At 43.1% G+C, this 25280-nt stretch overlaps 1 protein-coding gene and 1 gene segment (V, D, J or C); both read right to left on the bottom strand.

Annotated features, from left to right (window-relative positions):
* The window catches only part of LOC129012897 (T cell receptor alpha chain MC.7.G5-like), a 595859-nt gene that overhangs the window by 46947 nt on the left and 523632 nt on the right, over positions 1-25280 (bottom strand). The window contains exon 3 of the mRNA XM_063651408.1: positions 5223-5298. Coding sequence (XP_063507478.1) covers positions 5223-5298 — 76 coding nt within the window. The remainder of the gene's footprint in view (positions 1-5222; positions 5299-25280) is intronic.
* The window catches only part of LOC129012899 (T cell receptor alpha variable 41-like), a 188552-nt gene continuing 170654 nt past the window's right edge, over positions 7383-25280 (bottom strand). Inside the window, 1 exon segment of the V gene segment in view lies at positions 7383-8077. Coding sequence covers positions 7880-8077 — 198 coding nt within the window.

Here is a 25280-nt window from a genome sequence, read left to right as displayed (position 1 = left end):
TGGTGTGTTCTTGGCTCACTGTAGCCTTGACCTCCTGGGCACAAGTGATCCTCCTGCCTCAACCTCTTCAGTAGCTAGGATGACAGGTGCATGCCACCATGCCTGGCTTTTTTTCACATTTTTATTTATTTATTTTTGGTACAGATGGGGGTCTCACTGTGTTGCCCAGGGTGGTCTTGAACTACTGGCCTCAAGTGATCCTCCTGCCTCAGCCTTCCAAAATGCTGAGATTACAGGTGAGAGCCACTGCTCCCAGCTTCCTTCTTCTTCTCTCTTTTTTTTTTTTTTTTTGACGGAGTCTCGCTCTGTCACCCAGGCTGGAGTGCAGTGGCATGATCTTGGCAGTGGCGCAATCTCGGCAGTGGCTCAAACTCCGCCTCCCAGGTTCACGCCATTCTCCTGCCTCAGCCTCCTAGTAGTTGGGACTACAGGTGCCCACCACCACGCCTGGCTGATTTTTTGTATTTTTTTTTTTTTAGTAGAGACGGGTTAGCCAGGATGGTCTCGAACTCCTGACCTCGTGATCCGCCCGCCTCGGCCTCCCAAAGTGCTGGGATTACAGGCGTGAGCCACCGCGCCCGGCCCCAGCTTCCTTCTTCTATAACGTTTGCCAGGGGTATGTTACACACATTTGGACTTCTACTTGGTGATAACCTTTGCCAAACCTTAAAACAAGAAGTGCTGTCTTCCATGTTTCCTAACAATCCAGACAACTAATAGTCCCCTTTCTCTCTCTCTCCCCATTTTTTTTCCCCCAAACAAAAACATATCATTTCCATGCTACCCATTTTGTCCTTGGAAGACAGTACTTGAATAATTCTGGTGGTCACAAGGGTGGTTTCTACTTTAGTATATTATGATGAAAAATCACCTTCTTTTGTGTGAGCCACCCACATTTGATGTTTTTATTTCTTCCAAGTCAGGCAAACTGACATTCTCTCAGCCTTAACCTAAGAATTCCAGATCCAATACACCCCTCTTTTTGCCACTAGCTGAAACCAAGTGAGTTAGAAAAGACCATATCAACAGACTTTACACACATTCTACTTACTTTTATAAAAGGAAAATATAACCTAAGAGTAAGAGTTTTTGGTTAGAAGTTGAGACAGAGAAGATTAAACAAAAAATGAACAGAGTGGATAACTGCACTTCACTTGGAAACATCCAGACCTACCTGGTTTTACTTGTAAAGTTGTCCCTTGCCCAAAGATTAGTTTGCCTGTGTTGCCAGAGCCACACTCTAATGCTGTACTTTACAAAAACTATGGATCATTTCCATTTTTCTTCCTTCCCTCCAGCAACCTGACATAGTAGCAATAAAAACATATTAACTGAAAACTTTCAATCGGCCTGCCACTATGCAAAGTCCATTAAAGGTATTAGCTCTTTAAATCTCATAACATCTCAGTGAGCTAGGTACTATTACCATCCCCATTTTACAGATGAGAAAAATGAGGCATAAAGAGATTAAGTAACCTGCAGAGTTAGGATTTGCCTGAACAGTTTGATTCCAAAATTCATATTCTTAACCACTATGCCATACCTTTCATTAGCCACCCTCCCCTGCCTGCCATTTTGGGTTCTCCTTTGAAGTGTGTATACCAGTCACATTGATAAAATAGTTCATTGACCTAATAAATATATCCTGAGATAGTTCTTCTGAAAGACTTACATTTCATAAACTTAATATTAAAACACACCCAATATTTATACCCATTATCTTCATTTTGGCACTGTAACAGACATTTCTCATTCTTTTTTTTTTCTGCATATGTCTTATATTTAGAGCTGCAAAGGAAAGGATGACCTTCTCCCCAGAGAGTCTTATCAGGATAGCATATAGAAGCCCATTTAGAAATTCATTAATGTCTATATCAAAGATGTCTTTCCTGAAGCCCTTTGGTTCTGCTGTACAACTCCCCTTGCCCTTATCCAGCTTTGCCAAGCTTGGAGCTCCAGAACTGACTCAGGACCTGGCCCCAGCCAAAGCCACAGCAAACACTGCTGGGAACACAATTTGGTGTGCGGAACAAAATTCTGAACAGTGTAGGTGGTCTATAAGATGCTCCTGAAGACTCTTGCAGAGAATAACTTCTCAGAAGAAGCCAGAATTAGGATGAAATCAGTTCCTTTCCTGTTACCTCTAACAAATCCACAATAAGGCTCTAAGCCAAAGAGAACTGAGAGATGCAGGAGTTATATGGCAAGTTTGAGTCATTCTGGATAATCCACAGTGGGGAGATGTGCTCTAGCATGGTCACTAGCATGACTGTAAGTCCCAAGAGTTCCCAGCACTTGACCTGTCTTTGGCCGGAAAGCAACAGTATTTACCAGTGGCCCACGGTGAGGTTGGCATAGTGCAGACTAATGCGGCCATGAAATGTGCTGCACACTCTCACCTTCTGTAATATTCAGTGCTCCCAGGCAGGCCTTTTTGGAATGCACGAATGTGTTTGCTCTCTAAGAAAACAGCTGAACACTCCAATGGCCTTCCTACTGTGCTCATCTGGATCCCTGTATCTAGTTATTTTGCTTGATGGGTAGGCAAGGGTTCAGCTTTGGTGGACAGGAAGAAAACACTAGCCATAACTAGATATCTTAAACATCGGGGCTAAAAAAGAAGGAGGCAATTTCTGAGATATTTCAAACTGCACAGACAGGTTTGACAGAGTTAACATGAAGACTCACTCGGATTTACTGCCAGGCTTGTTCCCAATCCCTAAATCAGCTCATGGTTGTTGCCAGCATTACAGAGTCATAGAAAGCTTTACCAAAACCGACCAGGCCAATGTGTATCAGGAAATCCCTTTCAATCCCCAAATCTGGCCGGCGTGCTCCTCCAGCTGGGACCCTGGCCAAAGAGGCAGCGGAAAAGACTGTTTATTATGGCAGTCTATTCACAGCATGGTCGGGGTGGAAAGGCTCTTCTGAGGTTAACTAGTTCATACCTCCACCTCCTGACAAAACTGCCTTCTGACCAGGCCAGCAAGGAGCATCATCCTGACAAAGCTGCTGGAGAAGGATTCCCCCACTGCAGTGCTCACCCAGCCCGTGTTCTACTCAGTCAGACTTTCTGACCCAAATGGTTAAGACAAAAAGGACAAGAAATCTGTTTTTCTCTAGCACATTTGTTCCCACGCCAGTTACATGTATGTCCATTTTCATATATACGTATGCCATGTATCGATAACATGTAACCATTAGAATTAATATAAAAAAGAAAATTAAGTGGAGAAAACAGAAAACAGAGCACAGTGCCATGGCTTCATTTTGAAATTAGAGCATTCATTATGGATTCAGCAGAGATACTCACGGGGTTTGACCATTAACCTTGTTCCCCCTCCAAAGGTGAGCACGTTGCCTGCATTATTATTCACACAGTGATCTTCAGCTGAGCAAAAGCCTCCTAGAAACTGAACTAAGTTTTCCCTAAAGATCTTCTGGAAGGAGTGATGTCGTGAGCACAGAGAATATTAAGTAATTGTCACAGTAATAACCTGGCACAGGATCCCAGTATCAGTTTGGATTTCAGGACTGTTTCCACACTGGATAAATAAAGGATAGTTTTTCTACATGTTCTAAAGAAAGAGTTTTCCTGCACAAGCCCAGGATACTGAATGCCAAAATCCTAGCATATCCACTGGTGTTTTAGATTATAATTCTCCAGGGTTCTGAAAATTGTATACCTCACTTGGACAAAGTAGGAACACTTTATGTCCATAGCACCAAAGCAAAAGCAATCAGAGAGACTGTTGTCACAGTGGGAGGGATTGAGGGAAGCGGTCATGGCCCACCTGGCAGGAGGCGTTGGCGTGCTGGTCACACCTTCTGGGTGCTGGAGCCAGGCACCTCTGACCGAGGTCAGCTCAGGAACATCTGAAGGGATGCCCAACCTTTTCAATCCACAGAACTCGAGACAGTCCTATGCAATTGTCTTCCCTAGAATCCACCCTGGACTCCAACTCCAGATCTTTTCATCCCTGCTTTGCTAGTCACCAGGAAAAGGACTTTTCACCACTTCCTATCCTTGTCCTAGGAAAGACTTTTCTACTCTTACTGTCCCTTCGCCAGGACATAACACAGCTCAAGGACTAATCAGAAATAATCCTCTTATGAGAAGGTGACTTCTCCCATTTTTCCTGCATGATCCTTTTGAGCTTCTCTCAATTTTGAGGTACCTCACAGAAAGTCTGAGCCCGAAACTCCATGGGCACCACCACTGAGTGGCCAGCATGATCTCCTCCCACTTCCTCACCCCGGCCACATGGAGGACCAGGGGCTTAACAACTGGTGTTAGGAATGGAGCACTCCAAAGGGAAACCAAGAAACATGCAGCCTGTAAATCTACTTGGATTATATTAGTGTTATTTCAGGGACAGAGCTCTCCTTTTCAAACCCAGTACAGAAGCCATCTCTTTCCTTCCTGCTTTGCTTCTTTGTCTGATGGATCTCTTACCTTGGTCTGCTTAATTAAAAAAATGATATGATTTTTCACTCTTCCTATGAAACTAAATCTGGTGATGCTTGTGCTGGGTCTCAAGGCTGAGAGACGGTGAGGCCAAATTTTATCACCTGTGCAAGCCTGTTTTAGGTGGTGGATCCAGGATGTCTGATGTATGGACACAGGGTACAGGTGTGGGCATGTGTAAATATTCAAGGGAGGCAGATGCCTAGTTTTCCTGGAGCAGAGCATTCATGAAAGGGAATTGCTGGAAATAAATTTGGAGAACAGAAAGGGCCCAGATTTTAGAGAGCTTTGAGTGACATGCTAGGATCTGGACATGATTTCCCCTTGAGATGATTTCTCAAAATATGAATGCCCAGATGAAGCACTGAGTTGCACAGAGGAGAGACGCATAAAAAGAGGCAGAAAAATGAGTGAAAAATGTAAAGTGAGAATACAGTTTTAAAAGAAGAGAATAAAGAACACAGAACTCCTGTTGTGTTTACAGGAGTTTCTCGAGGCCTTCAAGTCATAAACATTTTTCTAATGATGGATACAATTCTTATGAAATCGGCAGTAAGTCCATCATGGTAAGGCTCAGAGCTCTCCTTCACCCCTCCTGTCCAGAGTAGAGGGACCCAGAATTGCCGCTTCAGATAGCAGTGATTTTAGCTTGCACAGTTTACACGGGTACTTCCCTTGTCCTACCTTCCCTTGTCCCTCAAACATGAACACCAACAACCTTTAAAATAAAGCCTGTCTTGTCTGTTATACTCACTTGCTAAAACCTTCAGCCTGGTGCCTGTTCCAAAGATGTATTTGTAGGTTCCTGAGGTAGTCACAGTGTTATGTGTCTCTACATAAACCAACATAATGTTACCATTTATGGAAGCAGCTTACTCTCCATGAATAAATAGGGCATTACATGCACTTTCCCCATTGAAAGGCCTTGATCTCATATTTTTCTAAAAGTAATTTTTTGGGATTATATCTTAATTCATACGGAAAGTCTTCACTGCTTCTACTGGGTCCAAGTTTGCAAAAGTTCTTCAATCTCATGCTATCTTTATGCATGTTTATTAATTAAAGAGGCTGATTTAGTGAACATACGAGGACTTAAACATCTAAATGACTGTTGAACCCTCTGAAATATTCCATCTAGGATTCCCCCTGAGAGCCAGTTTATGAGCCACATAAACAAACCCATGACATTATTTTATAGTTACATCTAGTTTTGGATCCGAAACAGTATCAGTAACTAGTTGACTCTCTCCTCTATTTAATAGCCTTGGTTCTGAAAGGATTTTGATTATCAATAGTAAAATCCACCTTTAAAAGATAAAGCCATCATGGATGCTACAAAAAGAAAGTGTTTTGGCCTTTGAGGGTGGTTTCAGGGAGGGGGCAAGCAATGGACAGTGTTGGATGCTTCAAGCTGAGTGTTTTGAGTAGGCCACTCATTGAAATGTGTAAACTCAATTTGTTAACAAATCAGCCCCATTACCTTATTGTCACAGCTGGTTCGTGTGCAGAGGATTGTTGATAAAATACTACTGAAATGTGAGATGGCAGACATTTTTGCAAATAGGGTGCCTGCAGGAAAGCACCCCTGTTTCTGTAATTCTAACAGAAAAAAACCCAATAACAACAAAAAACACACTGAATTCTGCAAGTGTGGAGACAGCTTGTAAAATTTTCAATATTGCTTTTTATAATCTATCACGATTACCCTCTCCCTCACAGCTTCACAACTCAGATAAATATTCTGTTTTATTACAGATAATCTAGTGGACGTGGGGAGGCCCTCCACAGTCCTGGGATTCTCTGCCTCTCCCATAGGGTTGGCTCGGCCAGCCTAGTTAAGCGGGTGAAGTCCACGTGGGGACCTGCTTTGTCCCTATGGTGAGGAAGGGGGCTATCTAAACAGAAGCATCGATGTGATAAATCAAGGGCTCTGTTCTCTCTCTAGAGAAAGTTACATTGTTCTGCTATTCTCTTAGAGGAAGAAAGCCATGCCAAGCTTGGAACTCCTGCTACCCTCCCTTCACTTGAGTCCTCAGTCCACTCGCCTTATTTTTCTGTTTTTCTTTCTTTTTGTTTTTGAGACGGAGTCTCGCTCTATCACCCAGGCTGGAATGCAGTGGCACGATCTAGGCTCGCTGCAATCTCTGCCTCCCGGGTTCAAGTGATTCTCTTGCCTTAGCTTCCCAAGTAGCTGGAATTACAGGTGCCCGCCACCACGCCCAGCTAATTTTTGTATTTTTAGTAGAGATGGGGTTTCATTATGTTGGTCAGGCTGGTCTTGAACTCTTGACCTCAAGCTATCCACCCGCCTCAGCCTCCCAAAGTGCTAGAATTATAGGCATGAGCCACTGCGCCCAGCCCACTCACCTTATTTTTTAATTCTACCAGACAACACAAGCATCAACTCAACAGGGTCCTTGCCACTTATCTGTTGAGGACACACTTCCTTGGCTATGCCATTGCTTTGGTAGCTTCCCTTTTCATGGGCTTGTTTCTGTCTCTATTACAAAGCTTTGCTTCTTATCTCTGCCTTTCCCAAAGCCACAACGTGCTTTGTGGACCTTTGAAAAACAGTGATTGCAGCATTAGTACAATTTATCAAACTGCCCCGAGACCTGATAACCAAATCCAGCCTCCAGGGAAACATGTATTCATATCTTGCTCACACATCAGACATAGTTAACAACTGCATGCTAGGCATAGCAATTAAATTCAGCTGTGTTTCAATAGGTCCCATTGGATTTCTTTCCAGAAAGGACAATTAGTAAACCACAAGAACTCACGGGGTGTGACCAACAGCGAGGTGCCTTTGCCGAAGTTGAGTGCATACCCGGAGTTTGAGTTCCACAGTGCGTTCTCCCAAAACAAAAAACCCCTTGCAGTAGCCACCATGTCCCTTCTCCTATGATACCTATTAAAGCTAATGTCTGAAAACCAATCACACCGCAGTCACACAGACTGTGGGTCACCCATGGGCCCTCGATGATGTAAATAAAGCTTCCCTCTTCCAGGAGACCATTGCTGACAAGGTCACCACTCCCCACAGTGAGGTAGGTGATCAACATTGAGATCTGCCATCTGAGGAAGGGGGCCCTGTGACATGTTATGAAGTCTGGAGTTTTCCTATGTCCAGCAGAAGGACGTGCTGGTCTGGACTGGGAACAGACAGGGGCATGGACAGGAGCAAGGGTTCAAGGGTGAAGGTGGGGGGAAGATATCACAGAGAAAGGAGTTGGCAAGTCTCTTCTCACTCACTCTGCATTGTACTTTAGTTGCACTTACTGCTTTTACTTCACCAATGTTCTAACAAGTTAAGGGTATAGGATGTTAAGCAGATTTCCTTAGTGTGTCTCCAAAACAGTCATTGGAAGGTCATTCTAGACCACTTCATCCCATTACACATAACACATATCACTCTGGAAAAGTTATCTGAGTATTCAGGACTCTCTGTTCTCTATTTGAGAGCCCTTTCATTCTGTTGCCCAGAGTGACAAAGTACTGATGATAAATCAGGACTTTGAATCCCCAACACTTACTTGGTTCAACAGAGAGTTTAGTGCCTTTTCCAAAGATGAGATTTCCTTGGCCTCCTCCATAATTCACACAGTCCTATGGGGCTTTACAATAATCAACAGGTGGGAAGGATGGAGGGGAAGACTGAGCAAGCGCGATCACCTTCCCCTCTAGTGGAAGTCTCCCCACCTTGCAGCCTCTGTTTCCAGTTCCTTTGCAAGGTCAGGACAGTTCTCTAAAATTAACAGCTGGCTGTGCAGATAGATCTGAACTTGATCTTAAATCCCCTGTTTTGTTCCTAGGACACTGGGTTCTGACAGAATGCTTGTGCCAGAGGCACAAGAGGACAATAGCAAGGTTGGGCAGAACCATCCCACCCAGCACAGGAGGTCAACATCGAGGTCCCAGGGGCTACTTTAGGGACCAGGAGCACCATGCCACATCCTCCGCCATATTTCTTTTTCTTTCTTTTTTTGAGTTGTAGTCTCACTCTGTTGCCAGGCTGGAGTGCAGTGGCACGATCTCGGCTCATGGCAACCTCCGCCTTCTGGGTTCAAGCGATTCTCCTGCCTCAGCCTCCTGAGTAGCTGCGACTACCGGCACGTGCCACCATGCCCAGCTAATTTTTTGTATTTTTAGTAGAGATGGGGTTTCACCATGTTGGCCAGGATGGTCTCCATCTCTTGACCTCATGATCTGCCCGCCTCGGCCTCCCAAAGTGCTGGGATTACAGGAGTGAGCTACCGCACCCAGCTTATATTTAGCATTTTTATATATCCAGAGCCAGTGAAGAAACCAGTGAAATTTTCTACTTCTTCTTGACCTAATCCTTAGGATTGCCAGAATTCATCAACTAACAGACTTCCAACCAGCTCAGGGTCTCAGGCACAAAGAAACCAGGTATTAGATCCTCTTGGGAGTGGCAGTGTCTTAACCCCACAGAAACTGCCCAGAACAGCACCATTGCTCACTCAGGTCAGCTTTTAATATTGACCCATTCCCCCAACTTACTTGGTTTTACTGTCAGTCTGGTCCCTGCTCCAAAGCGCATGTCATTGTTATTGTCACAGTAATACATGCTCTAACAAAAACCTCCTGGGGAAAACTTGCAGCCACCTCCCAGCATGGCAGGGACAAGAGGGAGCAGCACTGACAAGTACCACACCACACACAGTTCTATTCTCCTTTTCCTACAGAAATGGGGTCATTTTGTCATGCTTCTAGACTGTAAATATGGGCACTTATCAGTGCACTGAGCACAGTTAATTGAGACCCCAAATTGGCACACTGGGACATAATCAGCTTTCAAACAGGTCCCCAAATGGTGCATAAACCAACACTGCAAACAAATTATGCCCAGGTACACTATTTGTCTTCAGGGACCACTTTGTATGAAGAACTTCCTGAGAACTTCTACAATTTGCATCTTACTCATGGGTCAAAATACTCAAACTACTCATCTATGTAATTTCATATAAATTATCATGTATTTGTTTCATAATTGCACATAATGAAACATGGCAGTGCTTTGGGGGAGAGGAGTTGGCATTTGTTTATGTTCTTAGAGGGTCAAGGTTTTGCTTTTACTTCACCAATGTTCTAACAAGTTAAGGATATAGGATGTTAAGCAAGTTTCCTTAGTGTGTCTCCAAAACAGTCATTGGAAGGTCATTCTAGCCCACTTCATCCCATTACGCATAACACATATCACTCTGGAAAAGTTATCCGAGTATTCAGGACTCTCTGTTCTCTATTTGAGAGCCCTTTCATTTTGTTGCCCAGAGTGATATCATCAGAGACAAAGTCCTGATGATAAATTAATTCCCAAACCACTGTTCTAAAGGAAATACACAGGGTAATAAAGACTGAAGAAGCTTGGAGCAGAGAGGTTCTGTTTTCACAGGTGGAAAGGAAAGCCTCCGTAACAGGTATAAAAATAGCACAAGAACTGACTGAATGCAGGTATGTATCCTCAGTGAGATCACCTCCCACTGGAAGGAAGGAAGGACTACATCCAGCCAGGATATCCCCTCTACTGTATCCCTTGTTTTAGGGGAACACACAGTTAAGTTACCTCATGGTTTCTGTTACCTACCAAGGGTGACCTGAAGTCTTGTTCCAGTCCCAAAGCTGAGTTTACTGGCAGTGCTGGTGTTTACACTGTGAGATGCTTCATAACAGAAACCTGCTGCTTGACTTTCCATCTGGTGTTCACTCCCTCACTCAGAACTCTCCCCATGATCTCTCCCAGATGGGCAGCCTGGGTGAGCCCTCACAGATTCATTTCCCTTTCCCAAACTCCACAGCATTAATTCCTATGAGGGCAGCCAGACTCTGGCCAGATACTCACTTGACTAACATTACCTGCTGATTGCCCTCTTTGACCTCAGTTGATCATGGGGTGCTGACTAGATGGTTAAGGCTGAGGAGTTGTCAAGTTCAACTCTGAAGACATTGAGAATTGAATTCTTTGTCCTTTCTCTTTTTGGGTTTTATGTTAATGAATCCCTCTTGTCATACTTGATGAGTGATGGGGACAAGAAATCAAATGATTAATAGCTGTTCTTATTTAACGGCCCTAAGTCAGGCAGAGAAGAAAGTATAAAGACAGAAAAGGAGAAACGGCCAAATCTCTACACAGCCATTTCCACATTTCCTATGAAAGCAATTTTCGTTGCAAAGGTGCTGCTGGCAAAGTGGCCTCCATATGTTCGTGACCCATCCTAAGCTCATATCTTTTGTCTGCTGGCATCCAGATTTTCCAATGATGGACTCCTACTCAAACACAGTTGCCAAAGGGCAGATCTCAGGAGTCCTCCAAAGCACAAACTGCATCACCTCCTTCTCTACATGGCTCAAAACCTCCCATGTACTTAGGACAGTGCCAACAATGGTAGTGGCACCGGAAGCACATGAGCCAAGGTTTAGAAATGTCCCCATGGGGACTGCATTTTGAACCCCACCTCCCAGGCAAAAAGCACTTACAGGGCTGGACGATTAGACAATTAGACGATTGCCAAAGGTGAGTCTGTCAGCACCTCTTCCTGAATATGCACTCTGGACCAGCCCTTTGCATAAATCCCTCTGCCAGAAAAATTCATGCCCTGAACCTCCCAGAACCTCCACAGCTGCTCTGAAACCCACAGACACCAGGTACTAATAGCCCTGGTCATTGCTACTGGTCACTTCTCCCTCTCCTCTGTTGCTGGCATAAAAGCTTGAAACACACATAACCAGAGTAAGGGCCCTGGAGAAAGTAAGGGCCCTGGAGATGATGACTGCAGTTTCTTGACACACTGCCAAACAACTGCATCACTGTTGGCTTCTTTATGAATGTGGACCTGGCCCCAGGACCCTCATGTAGGAGAGATGGGAAGAATGGAGGGCCCTTAGCCACAAATATTAAAAGGAGTATGAAAAGACACAATGGTTTGTTGATCTGGAATCCAAAGGAGGACAACTCAAATGTCAGGCTAGAACAAATGATAGGAAAAGGCATAAATATCTTACTTTCTGCTCAGACTTACTGGGCCTAACTGCTAAACGAGTCCCGGTCCCAAAAGTCAGCTTGTCTCCACTGCTTTTCTTCTCAGGGCTGTCAGCAGCTTTACAGAAACAGGGCAGACACCTGTCACCAGTGTCTCCTCACCAACCTGTCTACCCAGGCTTTTTCATGACACCGATCCCACAAATGCCCTACAAAGCCCAGCAGTGTGCAGCTTTTCTTACATATCTCTAAGTCACAGGCTCAGGATAAATCTCCAAGCTCGAAACTACAGATTGAGGTTCCATTTTGGAAGTCTAGACACCCAAACAGCAAGCACTGTGGTCCACAGAGATGGTGACAATTTTTTTTTTTTCAAATTTAACTCAGTTTTAAAACTGTAGGTCTCACCAGTGAATGGATGTGATTAACGCTCTTGAAGGCAACACATGGAAATTCTTAATGAATCACACTAATGAAATGCTTGTGTTGCACTTGGAATTTCACTTTTCCTTTCCTTAGAATCAAATACTTCCCAGCCAGAAAAAGTTTATTTAATATGCAATGAAACCCAGGTTAGGACTTGAGTGTGTTTTATACTCACAAGGCTTGACTCTCAGAATGGTTCCTGCGCCAAAGACCAGCTTGTTTCCATAGTCCACACAGCATCAAACTCCTCTACAAAAACAGTGGTTGAGCATGGGTGGTGTGTGGGATGGGGCTAAGTTACTTGGTTCTGGAAACAGAGGACTGTTCCACTTCGCATTTAGGACCTGTTGATATTTGCCCAAGAAGCTGAAGACATTGTGATAATTGCAGAAACTTGTAAAAGTAAAAAGGCCAGTTGTTTATTGGAATTTGGCTTCTGTCTGCTCTTTGCTGCTTGGACTAGGATAAATGCTACAACTCCCCCAAGGTTTACTGTATCTTTTCTTTCAGGATTTTTCTAGTCTTCTAGCCAGAATTTTCTTTCATCTCATTAATTCTAATCGTAGCCCCTTGTTCCAAATAATTCCACTCTGCTGTGATGTCCTCTAGTTTCAAAACCCTTAGCAACTACCAACCACTAACAGCTTCTGGAGGCACGGCTTGGAAAACGAACTTGTTATAGCTGGTTTCCACATAAAGTTTTCAAATATTTGGGGCTCTGGTTTAGAGCCCCTCTGACTGTCCCTTGCTGGGTAAGGCTTTCTTATGCTGAGTTGCTCTTAGTAGCAGTGGGATTTTCCCTGCGTGTGTTACGTTCTCGCCTGGGGACAGTTCCCTGAACGGTTGTGGCTACTATAGCACCTGTGGGAGGGAGCAGACTGACTGTCACTGGGTCCCTCCAGGTCCCATGGCTCAGCTCTGCTGCAGTCTCACTTTGTAAGTCTGGAACTCTCTGAGCCCTCTGTCCTTAGACACAGAGTGAGGAGAGACCATTTTTCTATCTTATTCAGAAAGAAGAAAAAGACTTTGATGTTTAAAGGTGCTTTATCCAACCTAGCTGGGAGGTGCTTTGTAATGTAATTGTCACTATAAAATCTTACCTACCCAAATCCTCAATACTCCTGCCTTTAATTTCTAATGCAGCAAAATAGAAAAAAGATTCTTCTAGGCAACTGAGTGGTTAAGACAGAAAGGTTCCATACTTCCAGTTCTCGCTCTTGCAAGCATGCTTTTTGTTCCATTTTGTATGGTTTTCTTTGGTTACAAAGTGAACATATTCAAATTTTCCACAGCTTTTAATTGTAGATGCAAAAGAATATATTTGCCCATGTTTCTCACATTCTTCTACCCTGTGTATATATATCCAGTATCTCTCTCTTTCTCTCTCTCTCTTTTATCTATCTCAGAAATAGTTGTTTTTAACAGTTAATTCTGTGCCTCACCCAAATTGTCATTAACTGTGTATATATATCCAGTATCTCTCTCTCTCTCTCTCTCTGTATCATTTATCTATCTCAGAAATAGTTGCTTTTAACAGTTAATTCTGTGCCTCACCCAAATTGTCATTAATTAAATGCAGATGTGCTGCCACATAGATAAACTTCATTGGAAAAAAAGAAAAAACCAAACCCAGAGATTTCCAAGTTTAAACTTTCCCCCTGAGATCAGTGCTTAGTCTTCTATTTAGATAATTCTGCCCCACCCAGAGCACTAGCTCTTAGCACCTTTCCTGATACCTTGCTATTTGCAGAGAGAGACACAACACTGAATTAGTTTTGTAAAATTATACTGCCCGACGTTCCGTCTGCCTGCCTCTCTGGGTCTCTTGGTTTGCTTGTCTCTTTGATATTCTATGTTTCTACCATTTCTCCCAAACGCTTGCAGTACTCAAAGCTAAAATTATCACACAAGATAAAAGTGAAGATGCAGTCATTCTGCCTGAGTTCTCTTCACATGCCACATTAGCACTTGATGGCAGCAGCAAAAACAGAATTGTGAATCATATTTTCTAGTTTTGAATTAAATAGTCAGGACTGGAATTCCCCCGGAAAACTCAGATATTTGGCTGCCACCTGTCTCTACCAGTTATGAACAAGGACAGATGAAAATTCTCTAAGCCTGCATGTCTACTATGACCCCCAGAATCTTATGCAGGCTGATTTCCTGACCAAGGATGAAGAACTTACTGGGTATGATGGTGAGTCTTGTTCCAGTCCCAAAGGTTAATTTCTCATTTCCAAAGTTAGATACACAGTGTTCTAAGTCATTGCAAAAACCATCATTCTAAACTCTCCAAACTCTACTGCAAGCCCCTGCCCTGTTTCTTGCAAATCTCCTTCCTGCAATGCTTCCACAACATCAAAGGCACCAATGACCCTTTCCTACCGTTTCCTGCTGGAACAGCTGAGAGAAACCGGAATGAAAGGCTGTAATTAGGAGAGGCTTGACATGTGCGATCTGTTTTGATTTTTCTGCCACATTTTTCCTCAGAGAGAAACAGAAATCCTCTTTCTCTCTCCAGGTGGTATCTATCAGTGCATTCCCCCAGGTCTAAATACAAGAGGGAGTGTGGACCCCCTGCCATCTTTCTCATCCTTTTACACCATCCCATATTCGGTTTTCTGTAGAGTCACCTCATTTCCCTTCTAGCTTCCTAGTCCCTCTCCTCTCAGTTGAGAATGTCCCTCCATTCTCTGCTCCTGAGGCTTGTGCCACAAAGGGCCCAGCTTCTCTGGTTGGCACAGATGTGGGGGGTGAGCTAGAGAGGCCAGCTGTCACTGCAAGTGACATCGCCTGCCCCCCCACTTCAGGAATGTTCAAGGAACATTCTCTGGGTTTGGTTTTTTCTTTTTTTCCAATGAAGTTTATCAGTGTGGCAGCACATCTGCATTTAGTTAATGACAATTTGGGTGAGGCACAGAATTAACTGTTAAAAACAACTATTTCTGAGATAGATGATAGATAGATAGATAGATAGTTCAAGGAATGAAATAAAGATCTGTCCAAGCATAAATCATTCTCGGGGTGGGTGGGGGGGCCTCTTTACTCTGGTCCAGAAAAAGTTATACCTAGAAGCAGAGAAATAGAGTAGCAGACTTTGACAGCTCTTTCTGCAATTTAAAGTTTTTGCTCAACACAATGGTGATGGAAAATTTTCTTTGACTTACTTGGAATGACTGTCAAACTTGTCCCTGTCCCAAAATAGAACTGGTTACCGGTGTTCCACTGTGATAGGAAGCTCAACAAAAACCAGGCAGAAGAGACAGCCAGAGGTTACACCTGGGGCCCCACCAAGCGGTGGACCAAAAGGCAGACTGGTAGGCAGGCAGGCATCTCCTTTCCCTGTGCAGGCACAGGAGCAAGGGTATTACTGGGAAGGAGCTCCAGGGCTTACAGCAGCTGTGACCATGTGCAGCTGGAGGGACTGATTCCTCCTGAGAGGGGATTAAAAGGAAGGCTAACATGCATCTTGTGCTGCTTGCTGTCTAATTAAAGGTGTAGGTCCATTTGTTTTATGCTCGGGCATTTAAAAAATTCTTTTTCTTTTAAGACTTAATTTCTCTCCTGATGATCATATGATTCTGAAGTGGATTTTAATCAGGACTCTTTATATCTTTGGACTTTATTTCTTTGTGAAACTTATGGAACAATTCATCTTCTCTAGATTAACCCCATATGAGGCTCTGATCACCTTGCTTCTTTCTGACCTGCCTCACTTCTCTAGCACCCCTATCATGCAATGTCCGTTGCTTATTCCCCGTTTATCCCCCATGTGCAGTGAGAACGTGCTGATAGACCACAGGTTGTTTTTCAAATTGCCATGTTCAAGTCCCATGTTATCTATGCTACCTTTTAAGGACTAAACCTATATTTGCGATTCCACGACCTTTTTTTCTGATCAGAGTCAATGTATCTCGATTCTCTCAATTTTGGGTCCTCAACCACGATGCCATCTGCACAGTCATTTAAGCCCTAATGTATGAGACTGTTAGCCCCAGCGCACTCCACAGGCAGCACCCCAGGGAGACTTACTTGGAATGACTGATAAGCTTGTCCCTGGCCCAAACATCACCTTGTCGTAGGAGGTTGTCACACAGCCATCCAAACCTTTACAATAACTGACAGGTGACTCTTAAAGATTTTAGAGCCCAGTCTTGATGCCATTTCAAAAGGCATCTCAGGTACGATTCAGCATTACCTATAGGATCTGTGAGTTGGGGCCACAGTGAGGCCAGATTCTGTTGGGAATGGTAGGAAACTCGCTAGGATTATATGCAATACATACTTCTTCACCTTTGTGTCATTACAATTTCTCACATGATGCCGGTTTTAAAAAGCATCATTGAACTCCCTGTCTCCTCCTCCCTTCTCTATTATTCCCCAATTCACACAACATCTCCATCTGCATCTCATTTCCATCTCTAAGCCCTAGCTTGGTGACACCAGGTCCTCAGACACCATTGATCTGCTTTCTCTGAGACAGCATACGCTCGCCGGCTCACGTGATTAAAGAACTGGAAATGCCAGGCTCTCAGAGGCAGAGATCTGGGCTCCCAACTCCTTATCTCTGGTCAATATGTTGTTCTCATTTGTCTGCCTAATGAAGAGCTGAGCTTTCTAAGTGGATGCATTTTGCTGTAATGACAACTGCCAGAGAGCTAACAACAAAGGCTGAGCTCTGAAGGCAGTTTTGACCTTTCAGATCCCTTTGGCATATTTCAGTCAATAGGATCCCTAGCTCAAATGTCAGTCTCTCAATGTTGGCTCCCACACTACTGGGCTTGGAGAAACTCAACAGAAAATGGGCAATATTGGTCCAACCTGCACCCTGCTCATTAGAACCAGACTTCACTTGGAGGCATCTCACACATTCAAGATGATCACAACAACTCAACATTCAGCCTTGTAGTGGCACTGGCATATTCCAAATCCACACCCACCTGGCATGAATTTATTATGCTGCCACAGAATGGAGCAGATACAGGTGGCAATGTCAGGTGGCCTCCTCCATACACACTGAACTGGGATTGTGCTATCTGCCTGACCAACTCTGCCTGCACAAGGACAGCTACTCCAGAAATATAGGGACTTGACTCATCCCTTTGGCATAAGAGGACACTGCCCTTGATAGGGATCCTAGGAAAACAGAGTGTTCTGCAATAGCAACTGGAGCGATGACGCCCTTCTCTGACACCCACCTCACATCTCAGTCTTATCAAGCTGCAGTGAAAGACATATTCCTGCTTTTCAACTTTGTTTCCCTTTCTGTCTCTTATTCCTTTCATTTATCATTTCTGAGCACCCACGGGGTTTCAGACTCTCTTTAATCCATTTCCACTTGACTCCCTTAGAATCCCTACAGGAAACAGCCAAAAGGCCTGAAGTGGGGAAGGGAGCAAATGTACATAAGGAACACTGTGAGTTTAGGTCTTTCCAGCTTGCTTGGCTTCATGGTTAGTCGTGTCTCCTTTCCTAATATCAGCTTCTCATAGCTGTCACGCATCTCCCTGCTTCAGGGACTTTTACAGCGACTGTCAGAAGGAACTTTATGTGTCTTAAAAAACAGTCAAGTTTCTGTCTCTTCCCAGCAGGGTGCAGCGGCAAACACACCAAAGCCAAATCTTTCTATCTGCTCTAATTATCAGCCCGGATACAAGTCACCACGAGGAGAAAGGTATTAAGCCGTGTACCTGAAACTCTTTGGAATTAATTGTAATCCCTTGCATGGTGGTTTCAGCAATAGGGAATGGACACAGTGGATGTTTATTTCTGTCTATCCTTTCTCTCCCCCCCTCTCTCTCTATAGTTTTGCATCTATAGAAGCAAAAGGAGATGACAGACAGGAAACAGAGAGGGATTTGAAATAAGACCTCAGATTCCCATTCAGGTTTCATTTTTTCCCTCTCCACTTTCATTTAAAACCCATTCTGAATCAAATACCACATACCTATTCAAACTCCGCTCTCAATTTTCCTCTTTATTGTGGATGATGCTGGTGGAAATGGCCTTGGCTATACCAAGAATAATTTAAGATTGATGTAAGGAAGGACTTTCTGACAGGGAATGCTACTAAACATTAGAACAGGTTACTCAGGGGAGTCATTTGGAAAGGATGACCTCCCCCTCAAAAAAGTTAGGGCATCACTTCCAGAGAAGACATTGAAAGCAGGAAAGATTCTGACTTTCCAGGGTTAAGGTCAGCTGTACACACAGCAGGGAGACAGACCTAACAACTCAGGGTCCAAAAGGAAATCTGTGAATATTGAGATTAAAGAAGAGAAGGGACCTCAGAGGACACCACTTAACTTTAAGCAATATCTGGTTCTTTAAAACCTGACACTGGGGTGAAATTCCATAATTTCCAGTATACTGCTGTGTCTTGTTACACTTACTTGGATGGACAGTCAAGATGGTCCCTTGTCCAAATGTCAGCTTTCCATAGTTAGTACCACCAGCATTAGCACTGCACTGGAGGCCTTTACAAGAACCCTAGGGGAACTTCTGAAGCTCACAGACTTCCTCCTTTTTTTATTCTGGGGAGAATAAACTCACACAAAGGGGCCTGGGTCTGTGAGGCTCAGTTTCTTCCCACCAAAGGTCCGAAGACCATTTCCACCTCTGGTCCTGGGACACTGACCTGCCACGTTCCCCCCAGGTCCGGCTTCCTGCCTCCCGTCTCTCTCCATTTCCTCTGGTTTTTGTCTTGAGGCTTACTGATTTCTCATGTTCAGCATCTCTCTTTCTAAAGGTCTCATTTCCATTTTACAGCATCATTTTCAGGACAATTTCTCCGATCAGTTTTCAAGACACGTCCTCCCCTCCCCTCGAGGTGTCACACATTTCTGATGACAATGAATTGATTACAAGGAGACAAGAGGAGAGTGTTCAGCTTTTTGGAGACTGACTAGCATTAGATGAGGTTTAGACTGTAGCCTCATGAAACAGTATCTCCTGAGCTTCCCTTCATGCCTTAGCATAAGAAATAAAAATGATGGGCACATTTAACTGAGCTTTCACACAACGCAGCTTTTTTGTCAGTCTTGAATTTGGTGAAATATAAGTAGTAGCTCACAGAAAAAAGTTTTTATCTGTGCCTCGTTATGGTGATTAACTATCCTGGGGATCATTCTGGGCTTAGCAAAGAAAGACCTTTGTCCTGGAAAACCCCTGAATCCCATGAAAACCAGGACATCTGGTTACTCCACAGTCTCACCTGAGGTGTTCTGACCTCACAGAGCAGCCCAGTGGCCACAGTGGTAGGGTTAAGTGAGGTCTCTGTTAGAGGCAGGCTTTTGCACATTTACTTGGGGTTCCTGTAAATTTCATCCCTTGACCAAACAATGCTTCTGTTGCCAACAGACACAACCACAGGAATCCTGGGAGTCACCCTGGCTGTGTCTGGATGTCACAAAAAATGTGAAGAGCAAAATCCAGGCAGTTTCATGATGTGGTGATGATCAAACCCTGTCCCCCAGGGGTATGAAAAACAGACACCTCTTTAATTGAATTTAGTTTTCTTAACTCAGACTTTTTTTGGACTGAATTTATGCTAGCTTGTTTAGTCATGTCTTCAAGCAACCACTTATTACAAAGGGTTAAAGTTTTAGCTTGCTTACTATCATGAAAAGGGTGAAGCTATTATTTAGCTAAGAAGATGTATCCATTTTTTTTAAGGACAGCAGTCAGGGATTCAAACGACCCTTCCCATCTCTTCACTATTTCACAGTATTCACTGTCTAAAGAGCTTCCCACCCTCTCTTCAGCCTCCACAGAACATAAGCAAAACCAGATGCCTGCCCTCAGCTGAGGCCCTCAAACAGACAGGCACCAAAGTGTTGCTGTGGCAATAATCTCTGTGTTCCACTTACTGCAGGAAAACAGAATTTAATCATGGGTTCCTTGGACACCAGCCTTGCCATGTAGTTCCTGCAGCTAAAGAGTCCACTGCATGGAAAATCTGGCATACAATTACTGTCCAGAGCTCTGGAAGAATGCTAGCCTTGCATAGATATTTTCTTTGCCTGGTTAGGCTGTCAAACTCCCTGACCTCGTCAACATTTTAAAGGGTAGGAGCTGTTACAGTTCTCAGTCCCCTAAGAGGCTGACCAAGTGCTGACAGGGGCTCCCAGCTTCTCTGCATCCTGGAAAACCCACTGCAGAGCCCTGCCCTAGTGTGTTTCTGGTAAGAAACCAAAGAAAAAAGGCTACTGTCTGGTCCCTAGCCTTGGCCTCTGTAAAGCGACTGAGTCCTTGAGTCTCCTGGGATGTTTATATGAATCCCCTTGAAGCTTTAATTTGATAAGACCTCAGTGGAGACTGCTGAACGCCTGGGATTTAACATCATATATTATTCATTGTTGCTGTTGCCACAGACGTGCTGATTTTGCCCCTGCTGAGCAAGGCACTTCTGCACATGGGAACTTGATGGCTAACCACACTGCATGTTCTTCAGGCAGGGCCTATCCCAGAACATTCCAAGGTGTCTGCTAGCAAGTCTGCATTAACTCCCTCAATGCTGCATGCACGGTGTCACTGAGTCCTTTACCACCCGCCCCACCACTAGAGCCAGTCTTTTTAAGAATTTTGCCTGGGCTGTGTTTTTCAAAGTGCCTCTCTTTAGTGTGCATCTCTTCTTAATCATAGAAAGCAGATCTGAGTAAGTAAAACTGGGGCATTTGGCCTTTACTCAACATCAGGGCACTTAGGAGATTGGGGCCCTTTAATAAGTTTTTCCCATTTTCATTTTATCTGAATTTTACAAGTCAGTCTTCTCCAGCCTTAGTTTATAAGCACCACTTTCAGAAGCCCACCAGCAGCACAGATTTTCAAGAAGTGCCATTAGCAACCACAGTGCCTTACTTTTATATCTAACATTTAAAAACTTTTCTAAGTACTCACACATTACCATTAGGGAAGGGTGGGTGTATATTTGAAGGAGAGAATGTACCACTCTATTCTCACGACTCAGAGGACAGATGAATTTTCCCCTTCTCAGGTGAACCAAGTAAAGTGGAGGCTGAATCCATTATTTTGGTAACCAAGGAAAAAGTGGGGTTAAATGCTCTGCCTGAGTTAACCAGACAGTTCCACCCACAGGACCTCAGTTACCAGACTGGGGATTGAGAACAGTTCTTTTCAGAGAGATAAAGTGAAGGTAAAAGAAGAAAAGGAGCTTGCTTATAGAATTTTCAGCATTAGTTAATGAAGTTGCAGGGTCCCACTATTTCAGGTGATAAATTTAAGAGGAGTGTTAGTAGCTAAGTCAGGACAATTTATATTTGGTCTACTGCATTTGCATAGTCACAATATGCCAATTTCCTCTTTATCTTTTTGGCAAACATTTCCTGACCCTTAGCTGAATCCCTCAGGATTCTGTATTCAGTTTTTCTCCTTGCACCAATAATCTTGTTTAAGATGAATGATAGGAATGTTTTGGGCTGAAAGTAATTTAGTCTTCGTACAGTAGAGTTCTAATCCCTCTGATGGGCACCATATCCCCCCAGCACAAACATTAGATTTGGAACCTAAGCTGGAATGTTTTGGATTCCATTTAAATTACTTTAAATGGCAAGTAATTTAAATCAGAAGTGTTTGAATCCCCCCTTCCCTCACTCCCTTCAAACTTACTTGGATTCACGGTTAAGAGAGTTCCTTTTCCAAATGTCAGTTCATAGTTGCCACTTCCACTATTCTCACAGCTACAGAAGGCTTTACAGAAACAGGAACAGAAGCTGCTCTTTGCAAAAGGGTCCTGGGGGTCAATGTGGTCTCGATTGCTCAACTCTTCATTAAACTACAGGTTTATAGGTTATTTGATAATAAGTCCAGAATGCAGCTGCTGTAGGTGAGTGCTGGGGTTCCAGAGGACAATGGAGCCCTGATATATATAGATTATATATATATAGATATATATATATATGTATATATCTTTAAAGATTTTTAAAATTTAATCTTAATTTTTTTTTATCATTTTCTTTGTGACTAAGCTGCCATCACAGTTCCAGTAACCCATTTCTTTCTTTTTTTTTTCTTTCCTAATTATCTTCCCTTGGCTGGTACTCAGGTAGTTTCTACTTTTTGCACTTGTTGGGGTAACTATTTCTCTGCTTTTTTTTTCATTGAAATTGCATATCAACTCACCGGATTCTGATTTACTAGAAACTGATTGTAGAAGGGGACGGAAGCAAGACAGTTTTTACAGGGATGTGTTTAAAAGTGGAAATTTGAGGGTTTTCCTGTCTTTCCTGGTCTGCTTCTCTACAAAGGACTATGCAAAATGAGTATACGCCCCTCAAGGAGAGCTTGCAGGACATGGTCTAGAAAGGAAAAGACTGTAGCCAGCTGCATGTAGCTTCACCCTGTCATACTTACTTGGGTTGATGGTCAGCCTGGTTCCTTGGCCAAATACCAGCTTCTGAGCTCCCTGAGTTACACCACAGCACAAGGCTTTACAGAAACTGCCAGTGAGGGCCCACCTCTCCCCACTGAGGAAGACATCTGATCTGCCCTCCTAGCAGTCCAAGGCTGTGGCAGAGAATGGCCCGAATTTCACTAGCTAGAGAAGTTTAGGACGGGGTCTCCTTGGGCTGCTCATTTTCTCCTTCACAAAGCCTCCTTTAGCAGTTGTAGACATGGTCCAGATTTTCCAGTTTCCTTGCCAATCAAATATTTAACATCTTTGTTTTCACCCCATAGAATTTTAACTTTTTTAAAAAAATATTTCTTTCATCTTTTACAGAGCTCTCCCTAAAAACAGCTGGATTAAAAGAATCTTTAAAGTCAGAGTCTACTAGGTCTCCCGAGTAAAGTTAATCTGGCTTCCTCCTTAAAATTTCCGGTTTGAATGCGAGGGCCTGCTCATCTGGGACCTAATTTGTCCTGCTAAGACAGGAAAGGTGAAAAGGCAACGCAGAAAATCCAGGGGAAATTCTGCGCCGTGAGATCTTCTTGTCCCTCCACACTTACTTGGATTTATTTTTGTGCTCATCCCCTTTCCCCAACAGGAGCATTACCAGCACTTGTCACTAACAGGGAGCCATCCTCAAAATCAACTCTAGAGACTCCCACCCACAAGAACTTTAGTGTTGAAACAGACATGGTTTCTTCCTCTGCTCAGGGAAATTTAATTGAAAAACCATTTCTAATTTTGCCAAATGGAAAGGATTAGGAGAAAATCTGTTTGCCTCTGTTCTCCTTCCTCCTCCCCTTTCATCTTCAACAGTTTTAAACTATTTATAGAAACATCCCTTTAGGGTTAGAGAAATGTGGCAAATTTCTAATCTCTTCATCCTTTTTCTTGCTATCTATTTACTGCAGTCTTGTATTTACAATCTAAATTTACATTTCATTTCCATTTGCAGGAGCTTCTAATGCACTTTTCTATTACTTCCAGAACACTGTGTATAATAATAAACTCTACAGAAATAAACCAAATCACAAGAAGCTTTCAGGTCTGGAGGCTGACATTTCTCAAGACAGGTATGGGGCAAACAACTTATTTCTCTTCCAGGCAAGACTAAGATAGGGGCAGCCCAGTCAACCGAGCAACTAGGCTTGCAGGGTGGACATGCTATGTCTAAATAACTATCTATTGAGCCTTGCTCCTTGGGATTAATTTGGATTTTCTTTTTAATCTAGTTCCCAAATACCAGCTTCCCATCTTTTAGCTCTTAGAATCTCTCTGACAGGGAAAGCTTAAGTTAAATCTCATGGGGTTTTTGAATCTCAACAAATATTTCACTCAGTACACATCACAAATAGAGGAACCAAAAGAAGCATGAATATAACACCTTTGGGAGAGAATTTATAACAGTTCTTTGGGAAAGATGGGAATTATAAATAAAAGTAGAATTGTGTGTGCTTTTCCTGATTATCATTTTTAATATCTGCAGGACTCTAAATGTCCAATCCAGTTTGGAAATAGAGCAGCTGGCTCACCTGCTCTTTAGACCCTTGTTAACCAGGGAACACACAGGTTAGCATGGAATGCTTTTCTCTCTTATGCTGTTTTAGGCATAAGAAACCTTATGAAGGTCGCATGGAGTTCACATAATACATACTATGACATTCTGATTCTAGCCTTTCTAATGGGGATAATAATTTGGTCATGAAAGTAGTTTTATTTTGAGATACTCATTGAATAGTTGGTATCTTTTGGGAATTATGAGCAAAAGTTAAATTCCAAACAATTGTTTGAAATGAGCTTCCTTTATCATAGAAAGCAGAGATTCCCTCATGGAACAAAATTTCAGCTACATTCAAGTTAATTGAAATTAGGTTTGTTTTGAGAATGGTGGAGCAATGCTTAAAATATTCCCCTGAGTATTGCATTTGGATTAGGGAATCCTTCTCTAAGCTTAGTTGCCACCTTTTCAATGAGGGACGCAGAAGTGAGTGGATATCAAAAGGGGCTTCTCTGATGCAGAAAGCTCAGACAAGGCGGAGATGAAAATGTTCCATGAGGACCCAATTAGAAATGCAGCAGTTTACAGCACCCTGGGGCTTGTTTTCAGAAGTTCATGGTCTTTCTGACTAATTTGAATATTTGCTTTCAATCTTAACTTTTCCCTAAATATCAGCTTGTAGTCAGTGTCAGTACCAGAAAATCTTACACGGCTTTACCCAATTTAGCTTGGCTCCAAGATTTTGAGTTATGGGGATTAGACAATTCTTTTCCTAATCGCACCAACATGGAAGCTTTGGGAAGACAAGTCAGCTGACACGGAGTGCTGGCTCAGTTGTTTAATCAGCAGGCTACATCTCACTGTTTCCTTTTGGATTAGGTTGCATTGCATACTCCCAGCCATTGGTATGTATTTTAGTCTAATCTGTCCTTCTTTTGTCCTTTCTAAATGCTTTCTGCCCCTACACACTAAAACTTCAATTCAGATTCCATTTGTCAGACACATATCTCCTACATTAACAAAAATACACTTAACATTCCCAAGTACTTAAAGGTGTTAAAGAAACAGTCCCAAAGGGGCTGCAGTCAGGGGCTGCCCACATTGTCATTTTCTCCAGAAAGACCCATGGTGAAAGATGCTAATAACTGGGCAGGAGATTCAGTTATCTTTCACTGAATTTCTAAGGATGGTGGCTTATGTTTGGAAACAAATAACATTCATTAAAACATACCTGGTCTAACACTCAGAGTTATTCCTTTTCCAAATGTCAGCTTATTATTGGCTCCAGTATAACACAATAACACGAGGATCTACAAAAACTCAGTTGCCCAAACTCCCCTTGATGTTTACTTAAGTGCTTACTTGTCATCCAAGAATCCCCCTGATAAAACCAGCTGTTTATAGTGTGGGACTGGTGGAAGAGTTTATGGACCACCTGGGGCCTTCCTTTCTCTTCACACTCATTGTCCCCTTATTGGAAATG

Source organism: Pongo pygmaeus, chromosome 15 (genome assembly GCF_028885625.2).
Source record: "Pongo pygmaeus isolate AG05252 chromosome 15, NHGRI_mPonPyg2-v2.0_pri, whole genome shotgun sequence".
Lineage (NCBI taxonomy): Eukaryota > Metazoa > Chordata > Mammalia > Primates > Hominidae > Pongo > Pongo pygmaeus.
Note: the sequence above shows the minus strand (reverse complement) of the source record. Positions and strands in the feature narration are given on the sequence as shown.